The sequence below is a fragment of the Myotis yumanensis genome, unplaced genomic scaffold (assembly GCF_028538775.1).
Source record: "Myotis yumanensis isolate MYYU_CA2020_CCGP unplaced genomic scaffold, mMyoYum1.0.hap1 SCAF_8, whole genome shotgun sequence".
Taxonomy (NCBI): domain Eukaryota; kingdom Metazoa; phylum Chordata; class Mammalia; order Chiroptera; family Vespertilionidae; genus Myotis; species Myotis yumanensis.
Window position 1 is genome coordinate 60321833 of NW_027223759.1, and position 15923 is coordinate 60337755.

At 35.5% G+C, this 15923-nt stretch overlaps 1 protein-coding gene across 11 annotated transcripts in view; it reads left to right on the plus strand.

The window, feature by feature from the left end:
• PRPF40A (pre-mRNA processing factor 40 homolog A) overlaps nt 1-10768 on the plus strand; it is a 55498-nt gene extending 44730 nt beyond the window's left edge. For 6 of the 11 annotated variants that reach the window (XM_070422973.1, XM_070422975.1, XM_070422978.1 and 3 more), the window contains 10 exons: nt 4195-4309; nt 4477-4580; nt 4668-4784; nt 5098-5235; nt 5568-5663; nt 6920-7006; nt 7092-7188; nt 7274-7335; nt 7983-8117; nt 9734-10768. In XM_070422973.1, the coding sequence (XP_070279074.1) occupies nt 4195-4309; nt 4477-4580; nt 4668-4784; nt 5098-5235; nt 5568-5663; nt 6920-7006; nt 7092-7188; nt 7274-7335; nt 7983-8117; nt 9734-9826 (1044 nt within the window). In that variant the 3' untranslated portion in view covers nt 9827-10768. Of the gene's footprint in view, nt 1-4194; nt 4310-4476; nt 4581-4667; nt 4785-5097; nt 5236-5567; nt 5664-6919; nt 7007-7091; nt 7189-7273; nt 7336-7982; nt 8118-9117; nt 9173-9733 lie in introns of those variants that run through there. The other 5 variants (XM_070422974.1, XM_070422976.1, XM_070422981.1 and 2 more) reach the window with 2 other exon arrangements.
• Nucleotides 10769-15923: the final 5155 nt, after the last annotated feature.

Sequence of the window (15923 nt, forward strand, 5' to 3'; positions counted from 1 at the left end):
CCTGTGCATGAATTCGTGCACTGGGCCTCTAGTACAATATAATAAAAGCCTAATGTGCAAATAACCCAACTGGTGGAATGACCAGTTACTTTGATGCGCACTGACCACCAGGGGGCAGACACTCAATGTGGGAGCTGCCCGCGGGCCCCAGGCCATCCAAGGCAGGTGCCAGCTGGGTGGCCCCCTGATTGCCCTGCCAGTTACCCCACAGATTCGCCCTAATCACCGGCCAGACCTAGGGACCCTACCCGTGCACAAATTTCATGCACCAGGCCTGTAGTATACTAAAAATAAGGAAATCTGGGTTACAGAAAATATAATAGAATATATAGTGTCAGTACTGGGAATGGAGAATGTGCAGGAGAAATCCTAATGTAACGGCCACATGGGTCTTCTAGCTAAGCCTAAAATATGGCTCTAAACAGATTGGTATGTATCTGGCATGGGTTCTGATTACTATTGTTATAACTGGTTGTTAGCATGTTGTTTTTGCTTCAGATATTCAGCTCAGTAATTTTTCTGTCATTACATTACCTGTTAAAAGGTATATTTAGAACATTAGTAAAATAAATTAGAAAGTTGACATTTAAAAAAATCATGAATGGAAAGAACACTCTATATAATAAAAGGGTAAAATGCAAATAGACCAAACGGCAGAACAACCAATCAAAGCATAATATGCTAATGATATGCTAAGGCTGCTCAACTGCTCGCTATGACATGCACTACCACCAGGGGGAAGATTCACAGTCCAGTAGGTTAGCTTGCGCTTGCTGCTGGGCACTGAGTGAGATGGGCTGGACACACCCTGGAGCCCTCTTCCAGTCCCTCCCCAGCCCAGTCGTGCACCAGTGGGGTCCCTCGGCCTGGCCTGTGCCCTCCCGCAATCTGGGACCCGTTGGGGGATGTCGGAGAGCCGGTTTCAGTCCGATCCCACAGGCCACTCCCCTTGGGAGGGTGCCAGACACAGGGCTCATGGCTGGCGACCACTGCTGCAGCAGCACAAGCCTCTCCAGATCGGGACTGATTGGGCGCAAGCCCACGGCAGGCACATGCAGGCTGCATTGGTCTGTGGGTTTCAGCCCAATCCCTGCAGGCCACCCAGAGGGGCCCCACCTGTGCACGAATTTGTGCATCAGTCCTCTAGTTTTCAATAATAATGATTATAATGATGGCTGTCATTTTACTGAGTACTCATTGGCCAGTCAGGTAATAATAAATATTTGTGACATTTATGACAAGGAATCTCTGCCTTTTGTAAGTCATAAAACTGGTATTTGAATTTATATCAAGAATGAAAAGGAATAATCAGGAGCTTTAAAGAGAACCAGGGGAATGTGTAGTATCTCAGAAGCTAAGGTGAAGTTTTTAAGATAGAGCAGTGGTCCTCAAAGCTTGGTACTCAGATGAAAGCATCAGTCACCTGGGACATTACAGAAATGCAGATTCTCAAACTCCACACCACACCTATTGAATCAAATTCTGGGAGTGGGGCCCAACAATCTGTGGTTTTTACCAGTCTTTTAAATGATTCTTTGAGGAACCGCTGGAGTAAAGGAACCCACCAAAAGTAGCAAATGTTAAGAATCCTATATAATAAAAGCCTAATATGCTAAGTGTCCAGTCAGCCGTTCAACCAATCAAATGATAATATGCTAATGATATGCCAAGGCAGTGGTTGGCAAACTGCAGCTCGCGAGCCACCCGCGTCTCTTTGGCCCCTTGAGTGTGGCCATGAAGTTTCAATCGCACTGTACATGCGCACCTGCATGTGGTATTTTGTGGAAGAGCCACACTCAAGAGGCCTCAGTTTGCCGACCACTGTGCAAAGGTAACTCGCTATGACGTTCACTGACCACCAAGGGGCAAACAGTCGACCAGTCACTATGACGTGCATTGACCACTAGGGTGGAGACGCTCTGACTGGTAGGTTAGCTTGCTGCTGGGCTCCTGCCAATTGGGACTGAGCGAGATAGGCCAGACACGCCCTGGAGCCCTCCCGTGGTCCCTCCCTGGCTGGCCAACCTGCGAGTCCCTCCCCGGCCCCGGCACCAGTGGGGTCCCTCAGCCTGGCCTGCGCCCTCTTGCAATCCGGGACCCCTTGGCGGGTGTCGGAGAGCTGGTTTCAGCCCGATCCGCAGGCCAGGCTGAGGGACCTGGTATGAAATAAAACTGAAAGAATACCATTAGGTGTACAATTTAAGGTGTTTAGTGACTGTCAGCATGTAGGGAAAGTTAAAGGGTTTCCAAATACCTTAAAGGTAAATGAGGCAAAATTGGACCATTCTTGCAGATATTTTGATGATATGGTGAGTTTTAGTAAGCTCAGGGTTAAGAGAATGGCTTTGAGCAAGAGAAATCAGTCGAGAGAGAATGAAGAAAGAATTGAATGATAGAGGTATTTCTCAAACAAAATCCTAGAAAGTATGGAATTCAAGCATATATATGAATAGTTTTATTATGAGCAATATATAAGAAGACAAAAAGAAGGAAGAAGATAAGGGGAAATATTCACCTGGCTCTGAGGCAGTGAGTGCCGATGTTGGGAACCTCCCTTCTAAGGGAAGAAGTATCAGACTCGGCCATCTTTAATGCACTTGCTTTCTATAATGTAAAGACCAAGCTCCTGCCCACCATCCAAGACAGGGTTAGTAAATAAAAGGAATAGAGCCATACACTTTTAGCCTAATAGTTTTTAAACCTGAATTCAAATCAGAGTCATCGAGTGATCTTTAAGAAGTAAAATTACAAATATCTGGCTTTTAATCCTTTTTTTTTTTTTTTTAATTCTCAGGTGATTGTAATTTTCACTCAGGTTAGGGATTCACTATTGAAATGGATTCAATATCAAAATTCTATGACCATCAGATCTTAGCAATCTGGAAGTGAAACAGTAATACTAACAAAGCAGGTATGATGGAGTGAAGCAGATTCTAAGATTCTAGAGAGCATCGTTGAAGGTGGTTTCGAGCTATCTTAGGAGTGCAAAAGAGGGAGCAAGTGAGGAACTTAGTGATCACACAAGAGGGTTGGGTTAAGATAAGGATTCCATTTATATTGTAGAAAGGATAGGTAAAAAGGATAGATACTAAGTTTGAGAAACGAATGTTGGGAATATAAGACTGTATGGACATGCTTATTCTCCTATGAAGAGAAGTGGAGTTACAGCTCTCTGGTGTTATTCAGGACAATGCTGTCCAATAAAAATTTGTATATTACATGTGATTTTAAATTTTATTATTTTTTAATTATTTTAGTAAGCTTTTATTTCACCCAATATTATAATTTTGTTATATTCTTTTGGAACTGAGTCTTCAAAGTCATTGTATATTATACACTGATTGCACAACTCAATTCAGCCACATTTCATGAACTTCGAAGCTACACTTGACCAGTGGCTGCTATATTGAACACTATGTTTGGAATTTTAGGAGCAGAATTTTGGGTCATCGTTCTTTAGGAACATTTATTTATAGGATTAAACCCCCTAGAGATTTAGGGAAGCAGGAAATGTGGAAATTGTTGAAGTCCTAATATGTTGCCTTGAAAGTCAGCAAGTAGTATAAAAGGAGAAAGAAGAGAAATTGAGATGAACATATAAAGATTTAGAATTAAGGTAGTAACATAGAAGGAAATAGGTTTTGAGTCCTAGTTCCCAAAAATACTCTGTATTACTTTGGTAAAATTATATGTCCTCCTCCTAAGTCCACATTTGCTAAGAAAATTAAAAAAAAACAAAACAAAAAAAACCCCCAGAATATATCAGTCACTATGTCTTAAAACAAAAAGTATTATTTTATAGGAAACATGCATACATATACTTTAGCACCATCATTTGAAATAGATAATATCTAATATATTGAGTTAACTTTTATCTTTATATTACATATTTTTTTAACTGGAAATGATGTTCCATCTTACAGGACAGTAAAGTGAAGCCTAGAAAGATAATGTAGCTTTTCAGAGATCCTTTTCTCAGAAGTACAAAATACTTTTGCCTAAATGCTGCTACTTTCATCAAGGAGCCAAGTATTCTTTGCACCTAAACATTGGTCAAAGAGTTTTAAGTATTGATGTGTTTTTAACATGTGTGTTCATGTTATATATTATTTTTCTAATGTCTTTGGAGATGATTTCAATAGAATGGGGGCTTTTTGTTGTTGTTGTTAATGGTCTAAAAAAATTTTCTCCCAGATATTTTTAGATGAATTGCATGAACACGGACAACTACATTCTATGTCATCTTGGATGGAATTGTATCCAACAATTAGTTCTGACATTAGATTCACTAACATGCTTGGTCAGCCTGGTGAGATTCTTTTCTTTCCTAACTTGGTTTTGATAGTAGTTAGAATGGGCCAGAGGGGAAGGTGGGTTGTGTTGGAAAATGAGGGAGGGGGCATTTTATTTTGTTTTATAAAAAAAAATAATAATAATTGCAGCTCTTTGGTTAGAGCTAGCTTTTGACTTCTTTAGTTTTTTCATTAGGATCAACTGCACTTGACCTTTTCAAGTTTTATGTTGAGGATCTTAAAGCACGTTATCATGATGAGAAGAAGATAATAAAAGATATTCTAAAGGTATAGTATACTTATATAGACTGGTATATCTTAAAAATTATTCTCTGTTCCTTTTATACATTTTATTAACAAGATTTCTGTTTTTAGGATAAAGGATTTGTAGTTGAAGTAAATACTACTTTTGAAGATTTTGTGGCAATAATCAGTTCAACTAAAAGATCAACCACATTAGATGCCGGAAATATTAAATTGGCTTTTAATAGTGTAAGTTATGATCTTTTATAAACAATTTTAATAATACAGTTTTTAATTTATTTAGGGGAAAAGTACTTCAGTTGTAGGCTCCTAGAATAGAATATGAGTAGGGTTTCATAAAGTAGTTAGCCTTTCAGGGTAAGGTAAAAGAAAATAATGTGTTGAGGTGATGAGCTGATGTTACTTTTTCTTTGCTCAAATTACCGGTGTTATAGATTGCACCTTGCCTTATAAATGATGGGAGAATACTTAAGAATAATGGGTTATTTCAATTAACAAAAATTATTGTACCATGGTAACTGATTAAATGATTTTCTAAAAGTTACTAGAAAAGGCAGAAGCCCGTGAACGTGAAAGAGAAAAAGAGGAGGCTCGAAAGATGAAACGAAAAGAATCTGCATTTAAGAGTATGTTGAAACAAGCTGCTCCCCCTATAGAATTGGATGCTGTCTGGGAAGATGTATGTATATTTGTAAATTTTTCCTAATGAACTGTTTCCTTTACAATTGAAGATATGAATACCTTTTAGTTCCTTTCATTTTGTAGCCACAAAAATAAGCTGAAGTTATTTGTAGAATATATTACATATATTGAGGCTAGGTTAAAAGGATAAAGTCAGCTGTGACTACAGTTAGGAATATTTGGTTAAAATGGTATAGATTTTAGAGTAAAGGAAAAAATTTAATAGACTTGGAGGGGACTGGGCTGTCACAGTTTTCACTTCTATTGTTTCCTTTTAGTCATATTGGTATTTTCTTGGTATTAATATATTTGTATATGCAAATTTTTCAGATCCGGGAGAGATTTGTAAAAGAGCCAGCATTTGAGGACATAACTCTAGAATCTGAAAGAAAACGAATATTTAAAGATTTTATGCATGTGCTTGAGGTAATTTTAATATTTTCATAACTGGCTGAAATACAAACTATATAAAATTATAAATAAAAGTTAAGGAATTCAGAATGAGAAGTATGTTTCTTAAATTATACCATTGTTATGCAAATGTAGCTTTTAAGTGAAACAAATAGCTTGCATGGGAATTTAAAGATTTGTTTGTGGAGACTATTTGTTTCATATTTTTACAGTGTTTCAAAAATTTAGCAGCCATATCAATTGACTAGTAAACCCAAAGAAAACTTAAAAACTATTTTCTATCTGTTTTATAAGATCCAAGCATATATTTCAAATATTATACTATATTATTAGATGTCTTAAAAACTCAGGGAGAGGTTTTAAATATAGTGATAAAAGTTTTGTTAGAATGGGTATTGATAAAATTACTCTGTTAGCTGAATAAGGGTATTTCAGATAGGTACTTGTATGTAGTAAATATGCTAAATTGACCAATAATTATTAAATAATAATTTGATGCCTATATGGGCCATTGCTGTTCTAATTGTTAGACAAATACTAAATATATTAATTTACTCACCTATAGTTTCATAGTGTGAGGATTAAAATGAGGCAAGGAGAAATAAAGTAATTTGCAGGGATTCCAACACAGGCTGTTTGACTTCAGAGTCAATACTTTTAACAGACATGCTATGCTGCCAGTTCTAGAGACAGACTGATACTTTACAACAAGCTAAAAGCTGACACATATTCATTATAGTGTTGTATAGTCCTCGGACATAGCAAGTCACTTACGTTGACTGGTTCATTGTATTTCATGTTCTTGATGTCTATCAATGTTGACAAGAGTTAGCTCTGTTAACATACCCACATGTACTCGGTTGTTTCCCAGCTGCCTCTAGATCTTTTCTATTCAAAGTGTGTTTCAGACTAGCATTATCTCTATTAACCTGGGAGCTTTTGTGAAATGCAGAACCTCAGACCCCATTAGTAGAAATCCTGCATCAGAATCAACATTTAAGCAAGATTTTCAAATGTATATTTAATTGTCTTAACAAAGTAGTGTAACTGTTCTGAAAATTATACCTTTCTGGAGTGTACAGTTATCCCTACTAACCCATACACTACGATTCCTACAAAAACTATTAATATTTTTTAACACTATTGTGTTTAGATATCTACATGATGGTTAATTATAATTCGAATTATAACGAATAGCTTTTAAAAATTCTTTATGATGTACTGTCCAAAGTAAATATAAACTTTTGAATATTTCTCTTTTACCCCTGTAGCATGAATGTCAACATCATCATTCAAAGAACAAAAAACATTCTAAGAAATCTAAAAAACACCACAGGAAACGTTCCCGCTCTCGATCGGTAAGGAAGTTTATTAGATGGCATCATAAGTGTATTGAAACATTTGTTTAGCATCATTATGAATAAAATTATTTGTATTGTGTAGGGGTCAGATTCAGATGACGACGACAGCCATACAAAGAAAAAAAGACAGCGATCAGAGTCTCGTTCTGCTTCAGAACATTCTTCTAGTGCAGAGTCTGGTAGGCATATCTTTTAACTTGATTAAAATCATTGACACTTGGATGTGGTCAAATCCTGACACCTTTTCCTTTACATGTTGCTTAGAGAGAAGTTACAAGAAGTCTAAAAAACATAAGAAGAAAAGCAAGAAGAGGAGACATAAATCTGTAAGCAAGCTTTTCATTTTTACATTAGGCTTTTACCCTTACTTTCCTCAGTGGCAATAGAGCCTCTTTCTGTATAGTCCTGTGCAGACCAACACAGTTTAGGTGGGCACCTAAGTTCAAGAGTTTTAAAGTTGATCTTCATCTTCCATTAAAATCTTTTGGTGAGCTTTGAAGAAAAATAAAACATACACACCAATGTTAAGATTCCCAATCTGATTTTTTAAAGTAATCTTAGAGAAGGACATGTCTTTGTGGTCTGTGTACCTATTACAGCTGTTGTTGAGAACCATTTAATCTTAGGTAAACCTAGGAGGCTTTTTAAAAATATTAGGGCCTGGGTGTTACCAGAGACCTGTTGAATGAGATTGTTTTCATGCTGCTCACTTGAATTTGTGCATATCTAATGAAGGACTGCTTGTTTAGGCAAGCTATCAACCTAATATGTGATTGAGCTAATCACAGCATCTTACATAACTAAATAAGTAATGTTGTATTGGGTTTGTGTAAAATGTAAAATCTGCACACATTTTCATAATATATACTCCAATCAGGTATGCCTTCATCCTTATCTTTAATCCTTGAGCTTAACAACTTAAATTTCACCACTCTGGGCACACATACTCTGTTACACGTGGATTTTTACACAGGACTCTCCAGAGTCGGATGCTGAGCGAGAGAAGGATAAGAAAGAAAAAGACCGGGAAAGTGAAAAAGACAGAACTAGACAAAGATCAGAATCAAAACACAAATCACCTAAGAAAAAGACTGGAAAGGATTCTTCTGTAAGTACTTAGAATTATTTCATACCTGTATTTTCAAAATGCAGAAATGGAGACAATGGTTAAACTATGAGGGCGTTTAAAGAAAACAATGAAAGTTCAGTTAACTTTCACACAAGAATAGTTTTCTAGTGTATGTGGTCATAAGTTTTACATTCCTAAAAAATAAATAAATAAATAAAGGCTATGTAATGCTCTGTTAACTCACTGAGAAAGGAAGATAAAGCCCGGCCAGAGTGACTCGGTTGGTTGAGTGTTGTCCTGTGCACCTAAAGGTTGCTGGTTTGAATCCTGATCTGGGCACAATCTGGGTTCTGGATTCGATCCTCAGGGCACATTTAGAAGACACCTGATCTGTTTTTCTTAGCATATTCTTGGGTGAGGATTTAAAATAACAATAAAAGAGAACTTAAGTAAAAAAATAAAGGAGGATATGGTCTTCTGCTCTTTGCAGTCTAAGAAGTGCCACTGGACATTTTATACCTGATTTTTTAAGGAATATAAAGACACAAATTAAGTGTTCTTCCTCCAAATATTCAGTTGTCATCGTTTGTAAATCTGGTTTCAAAAGGTAGCATTCCAGTAACCTTTGGAAATCATTGAGAAAGAGGTGTGAGGGCAAATGGATAGGAAGGGACTACAAGCCAAAATTGATATTTTAATATCAAATGAATCCTTATTTTCCCATGCATGTGTGTGCGCACATATGAATGACAGCACAATAACACAAACCTTCTCATCCTTTCCATTCCTCCCACAAATTCTAGGGCCTTAGCAAGGGTAATGCTTTGGATTTACCAGTGGAGAGTTTCAGCTTTGTAGACAAGCCTGGCTTTCCCTCTGGATATTCTGATTAATTTGCTATATAGGGTGGAGGGTTTTTTTTTGCTTTGCTTTTTAAAAAGCTGCACTGGTGAATCTGATGCACATCCTTGGTGAAAAATGAATGTTTCCTCTAGACCTATTAGCAGCTTTTAACAATTTATTCTTCCTTAACCTTCAGTAGGTTAAACGAAATCGCTGAAGGGAAAGAAGACAGGTGAACTATCCACTTTTCAAAGATTATTTCTCACAAATGCATTATTATTTTTTGAATATTTTCTTCAGCTTAAGTCTTGTGCTGCTCATGAATGTTTGCGTGAAGCATATTTTTTTGTAATATAAAATACTCTTAGGGCAACTTAGAATGTGCAAAGTTAGCAAGGAATATAGTGCCTAGGAAATGAATCCCTGACTTTCATTAAGTAGAAATGGGATGGTCTCATAATCAGTTATGTAAGAGGAAGGAAAAGAAATGTATGTACCATTGTTCCCGACTTGTTTATTAATGTTGTATATTAATATTATTTATATATTACTTATATATTAAGTAAAAACAACATGTAAAAATCTCGTTCTAAGTTAAGGACCTCTCCTAATATAACCAAGGCATATATATGCTTAGTTAGCAACCCATTGATAGGCTCTTGGGAAAGAGGTAGTAAGTCTTTAAACTATGTGATGTATCTGTTTCTGTGAAAGAGAATTCATTTTGAATTCCTTTTTCAAAAGTTCATTACTACTTAACCTTACCTTTTGAGTACTACCATGAAATATAATTGTATTCAATGTCTTTTCAGGGTAATTGGGATACTTCTGGCAGTGAACTGAGTGAAGGAGAATTGGAAAAGCGCAGAAGGACCCTTTTGGAGCAACTGGATGATGATCAATAAATTATACCAAATATATGTTTACAGTATGATTTAAAGTCTAATTCAGACCAGGGACTCTATTTTAAGTTCAGTTGAAATAACACTGGGTTTTAATTATATCACAGAAAAAAAAAGTGCATTTAAGTATTGTTATTGTGGACTTTATAAAAGCAGAGGAAATTGAAAATAACTTTTGATTCTGTATTAAGAATCATATTTTCATACGGTCATAACTGTTTTCCTGTGACCCTTTCATAGGGCACTGCAGGGTGGATTAAAGGTGGCAATTTACCAATAACTGCAGGTGTCTCTACTTTCTTCTAAAGTCTAAGTCATTGAGGTGATAGCATTTTCGTTATGGAAGTTGGATTTTGAAGATAGGAAACTTTTTTGATACTTAGTCGTACAAAAAAAAGCACCAGCAACTGATAAAATTGCTTTTTTTGTGTACTACCCAACTGGTTGAAACTAATCTGATCTTTTATGGTGAACCCACAAATAGGTGTTCTTAATGGAAACCTGGTAGACCCTTAACTATAGTGGTGCTAGTGAGCACTGCTATAATAAAGCCACCATTATTTTTTATGCAACATCTGAATACATTTAAAAAAGGCTATTGTGAGGGCATTATTTTGAGGTGATGTTTTAAAAATTAACATTAAATCAAATTGTAAATTAGTTTAAATATATTGCCTTAAGGACCTACTAAAGAATGTGCCACCAACTTTAAGTGATAGATGCAATATCCTTGTCTAAAACAAAAATCAATGTTGACTTAAACATTTTAACAGTTGTCTTTTTTTTTTTTTTATCGGACCTTTCTCTTGCTTTTTTCATTGAGGAAGTCTTTTACCTTCCCTACTCACTGAGAAGTATTGACTTCATGATACACATTCTAAAGCATTTCTGATTTGAATATTTTTGTACATTTTTATCAATTATTAAACCTTCTCTTCTAGCGTGTACTAGTATTTATTTCTATGTAAACTGTTCAGCTCTAAAAAAAATTGTATGATAATTTAAAGATAAACTAAATCCCTGAAATTTTTGCTTCCTCTTGCCCACACAGCTAAGTCACTTTCTTTTTAAATTAGAATCAGTGCATTTGAGGCCCCTATATTTGTTTTTGATCTACAAATTGCTATGGGATACTTTAGAGAGGCAGTGGTTTAAAGTTAGAATACTTTGCCTGGCTGGTTTGGCTCAGTGGATTGAGTGTTGGCCCTCGGACTGAAGGGTCCTGGGTTCGATTCCAGTCAAGGGCATATGCCCGGGTTTTGGGCTCGTTCCCCAGTGGGGGGCATGCAGGAGGCAGCCGATCAATGATTCTCATCATTGATGTTTCTGTCTCTCCCTCTCTGAAATCAATAAAAATATATATTTTAAAAGCTAGAATACCTGCTAACTTTCCAGGGTTGGTAATGTAATTTATTACTATATTTCTTCAGTGCAGGATTTTATTTTTATTTTTTAATAGTAAATTTTAGCATATAGTCTTTGGTATTAGGGCCAGTCGATCCTATTTCATGTTGGGATTTAAAAGAACAAAAGGTTCATTTTATTTTTTTTCTTCATCATCCTAGTGAATTTGAAAAATGGGACTAATCAGGATGACTCCCATCTCTGCTCCCTATTTTAGTTAAATCTGTTCACTGTTGAATGCTTCAAAAATAAGGGGAAGAGGGTGTTGTTTCTAAACTTCTCCCTGCCAAGACATTTTTCTGCTGTGAAATATGACATGACTTTGTAGAAAATGAGGACCATTATTTTTAGAAAATGGGAAGTAACCAAGTTGCTTGCTTGAGTCTCCTTTTGCATATTAGAACCAAAACATAACTTACTTATTAATCAGGGATTCACCTAGACTTAATTTTCAGAGGTTCCATTTTAATGATAGTTAATATTGCCAATCATGCCTAACACTTGACATCATGTCTAACACTTGACAGGAAGTGGTAGGATCTTTAATATAAGTATATGATATTGGCAGAAATACTAGTGATGTTTCACAAGAGAATTTAGAATCTGTAAAATGTTTTAATTCTATGAATGATTTTTAAGTACAACTTTAAAGTTTTGATTTTTCTATTTAAATAAAAAGCTATTGATGTGTTTTAGCATGTCCTCAAAATAAATTTCTGCACTTCTGTCTGTCACAACCTCAAATCCCTATAAGGCGATACAAATCCACGTTTCCCTATAGTTCACCCATGAAAATTATTTAACCTAAAAACAAAACTAGTGAACAAATTACATCTCTAAATACAACATCCTCGTTAAAAAGATGCTATTAAAGTGAGTAAAATCCTTGTCTACTACCCTTTGATTATCCCATCAAAAGAGATTTAGTTGCTAGAAAGATATTGTCCAGTCTGAAAGCACAGATGATGGGAAGATTTTGTTAAAGCTAGAGTTCTGTGAATGTTTTTAACCAGTTAGAATAAAGATAGAGGTTGTAAAAGCTGAAATGTCTTGCAATTAGACTTGATGTTGAAACAGTTTGAGTAGCGTTTGAACAAATGTGTTCAAGCAGGAAAGCATTTTTCTTTTCAAATAAGGGGAATGTATATTTTTAATTCTAAGGCAAATGTTGAGGGTTCATTTTCCCTCATAATTAATATTAATGAATTATTGGATTAAATTCACTAATACATTTAATATACTTATAGTCAAAACAGGAACTTCAAATATTTGATGTTTTTATTTTCTCCCAGTCTATAATCCCTATGTGGGAAAATTGAATTTATGTGAAAAGTTAATTGAATCAATCAAGGATGAAGAATTCATTGTACTTTTCCCGAGCGTTTTTAAATTATTTTCAAATAAAAAAAGTCCCACATTTTTTTTTTTAAGAATAGTGATGATTTTTTTTATTACCCAAAAGTAGCTTCAGCATATAGGTTATTCATGTTTTTCAACAATAAAAATACTTTTTATCCCTCCCAGTAAACCTGAAAATGATCAAAATGTTATAACTTTGCTAATTGGACCTCATAATACTATAAAATGAAAAGGATTGGCCTACATCCGTGGTCGGCAAACTGCGGCTTGCAAGCCACATGCGGCTCTTTGGCCCCTTGAGTGTGGCTCTTCCTAAGCCTTAGGAGTCCCCTAATTAAGTTAATAACAATGTACCTACCTATATAGTTTAAGATTTAAAAAATTTGGCTCTCTAAAGAAATTTCAATCGTACTGTTGATATTTGGCTCTGCTGACTAATGAGTTTGCCGACCACTGGCCTAGATCATGGTTGGGGAACCTTTTTCCTGCCAAGGACATCTGAATATTTATAACATCATTTGAGGTCCATACAAAATTATCAACTTAAAAATTAGCCTGCTATATTTGGCCAAATATTTAATTAGCTCACCCCTAATGCCTTGGCAGGGCCAGACCAAATGATTTTATAGGCCTTATGAGGCCTTCGGGCCGGACTTTGTCCCCTCTGGCCTAGATAGAGTAAGGCAGTCTTAATTCATAGTGAAGAGACTAAAATCTCCTGAAACATTTGTGTACATTTTTTCTGGAAAGAAGGTCCAGTTTTCATCCGGTTACCAAAGGGCTTTGTAAGAAGCATTAGCCTTAGATGCTTCTGGTATGGTCAATTGAGTGTTGACTAGGTAGCCACTTTAATTTTTGCATCAAAAAAGAGGGAGCCCCTTTTATGTGAAGATTTTTTTTTAACCTAGATGTTATTTAGGAGAATGGTTTCTTATCAAATAGTACCCAGAGAAGAGTAATGAGTGCTGTTTTTAAAGTTTATAGGATATTTAAGTATATTGTGTGATTTATAAAAGTAAATAACTAAAACATTTCTAAAAGCAAAATGAGGCAAAGCACATTAATTCCTAATATCTTAAATTTGAGACTTTTCCCTTAGGGATGTATCTCTCTCAGTATGATGTAGAATTTTAAGTCTTTTACATTCTCTAGGTAAAACTGCATTGATTTCACATAAAGGAAACAAAGTAACATCATGAATGATTTTCATGGAACTGTTGGAATAGGCTTGTAATAATAGGCTTATCTCATTCTATGGTTCTGAATACCAGTCTAGTAATTCTTCCCTTATTAATGCTTACCTTGCTCTAAGTTTTCAATTGTTTTGACTTCAGGGGTGGTCTAGTTCCTATTTAAGTTTCATTCACTGCTTTATTCTGTTGATTAGCACAGTGCCTGGCACATAGTAGGCATCTATTGAATGAATGTAACATATTAGTTGACAGATGTACTCAGCCAGCATACATGGTACCTACCATCTGTATTAAAGGGCTTGAAAAAGCATCTTTGCAATAAACCACACTAACCCATGACTAAAGCCACATACACAACTGAAGTGCACTGAACATGAGTTTTAGTGACTGTACCTTAACCATTACTTCAGAAAAGTTCAAAAGCTTGTCAGAACATAGAGCTTCCATGTGATTTTTGAGTAAGGAAATCTTCCCCTGTAATGATTTGAAACTTGCCTTTGTAATTATTCATAAGTTAATGTTATATAATAGAAGTTCAAAAGTATAATTTATTTGAAGAATTAACATTTAGCTAGATCACTTGGTCTTTATTTTTTTTATTTTTTTCGAGCAAGCGTTTATTGATCACTTGGTCTTTAAAACCCTAAGAGATACAATAGCAAACTTCCTATTTAAATTACAAGCTGAGAACTAATATTTTCAGGCTATTTTTGACAAAGGAGTGAATAATGGTGACATGACAGGTATTCAGTGTTATTGGAGCTGACTTAATGGTGAGGTGGGAAGTGAGAAGATTTTGCTCCTGTTACTCTCACATTCCCCCAGTCCTTCATTTTATTTCACTTATCTACCTGACCTAAATTCCGTAACTGCAATCTTTTTAAACTTGCTATGTAAAAACTGCTTTTGTGATTCAGCAGGATCTAGTTCAAAGACATCTCATTGTTAGTGATTGATAACTGACTTAATTTAATGGCATTTGCGTTAGGTGTAAGGTTGATGTTTGCATTTCAGGGCAGCTAGCTAAACTCCCCCCACCCATTTTCGATCATAGACTATGAAACAGAATGACTGCCTAACCAGATCAGATTTAGACTAAGCCACTTTTTATTTTTTTTAAATTAAGCCATTTCTTGATGCCCTTTTATGCTGTTCCTTGGGGTATCTAAATGTGCTATTTATCATCTTTTCCTTTGGTTATGCCTGCAAACTTTTTGGTAGGTATTGGTCTTTTGCTTACCTCTACAACTAAACCGAAGACTTGTTCTGAAAGGTGAGTAATAGGGGAACAAGGTTTCTATGTTCTGTGTTTGTAATTATCAGGTTTTCTGTTTCTATATTGTTCTGATGTAAAGAATTTCAGTTATATAAAATTAGACCTTTTGTAAATAAATATAATTTATTAGAAAACAATGACATCTTTTACTAAATAAGTTGTTTTTGTGTCAACTTTTACCTTTAAGCACCCCTCATGCAGCAGTTCTGTGCTGTGAGATGCTAGGTGCCCACATGCTGTTTTCTCGGTGTAATACCTGCTTTTCTCTGTAAAAAATCAAAAAAAGTATATTAATATTTCATAATGCATTTGTTTTTGCTTCAAATTTCTTCTTGGAAATAGATGGGGTATTAGGTTTAAAAGAAATGGGAAACTAATATATTAATTCTTTTTTATGAACTGGGATGATAGTAGATTCATCTTTGCAGGCATTTCTGATATAATTTAATTTAGGAAATAAGTATAAGGCTAAGAAGAGTTATCAAATATTAAAATCAATACATGTGTGAATTATAAATCCAATATTATAAAAGCATAATTTTCAGTACCCAAGTAGGTAGTACTGTAAAATTCTGTGCTGACCCAGCAGATCCCATGGTGGATGTCACCCCCCTTTGCAGAGCACTGCTGAGTCAGCAGGGTCATTGAACACTCACTGCAGTGAATTTAATGGATTAGGACTTAGAGTTTAGTGATTTGAGAGTGGGAACTAGGGGATTTAGTTCTGGGTCATTGGTAAACATCTTAAAAAATGGATGCTACTGGTGCATCAGTGCCCTTAAACCTAGCCCTATCTGGCCTCATTTGAACTTACTGCTGAAGTTTGGGTTTGAAGACCTGAATTTATGCAATACTGACTTTATTTCTT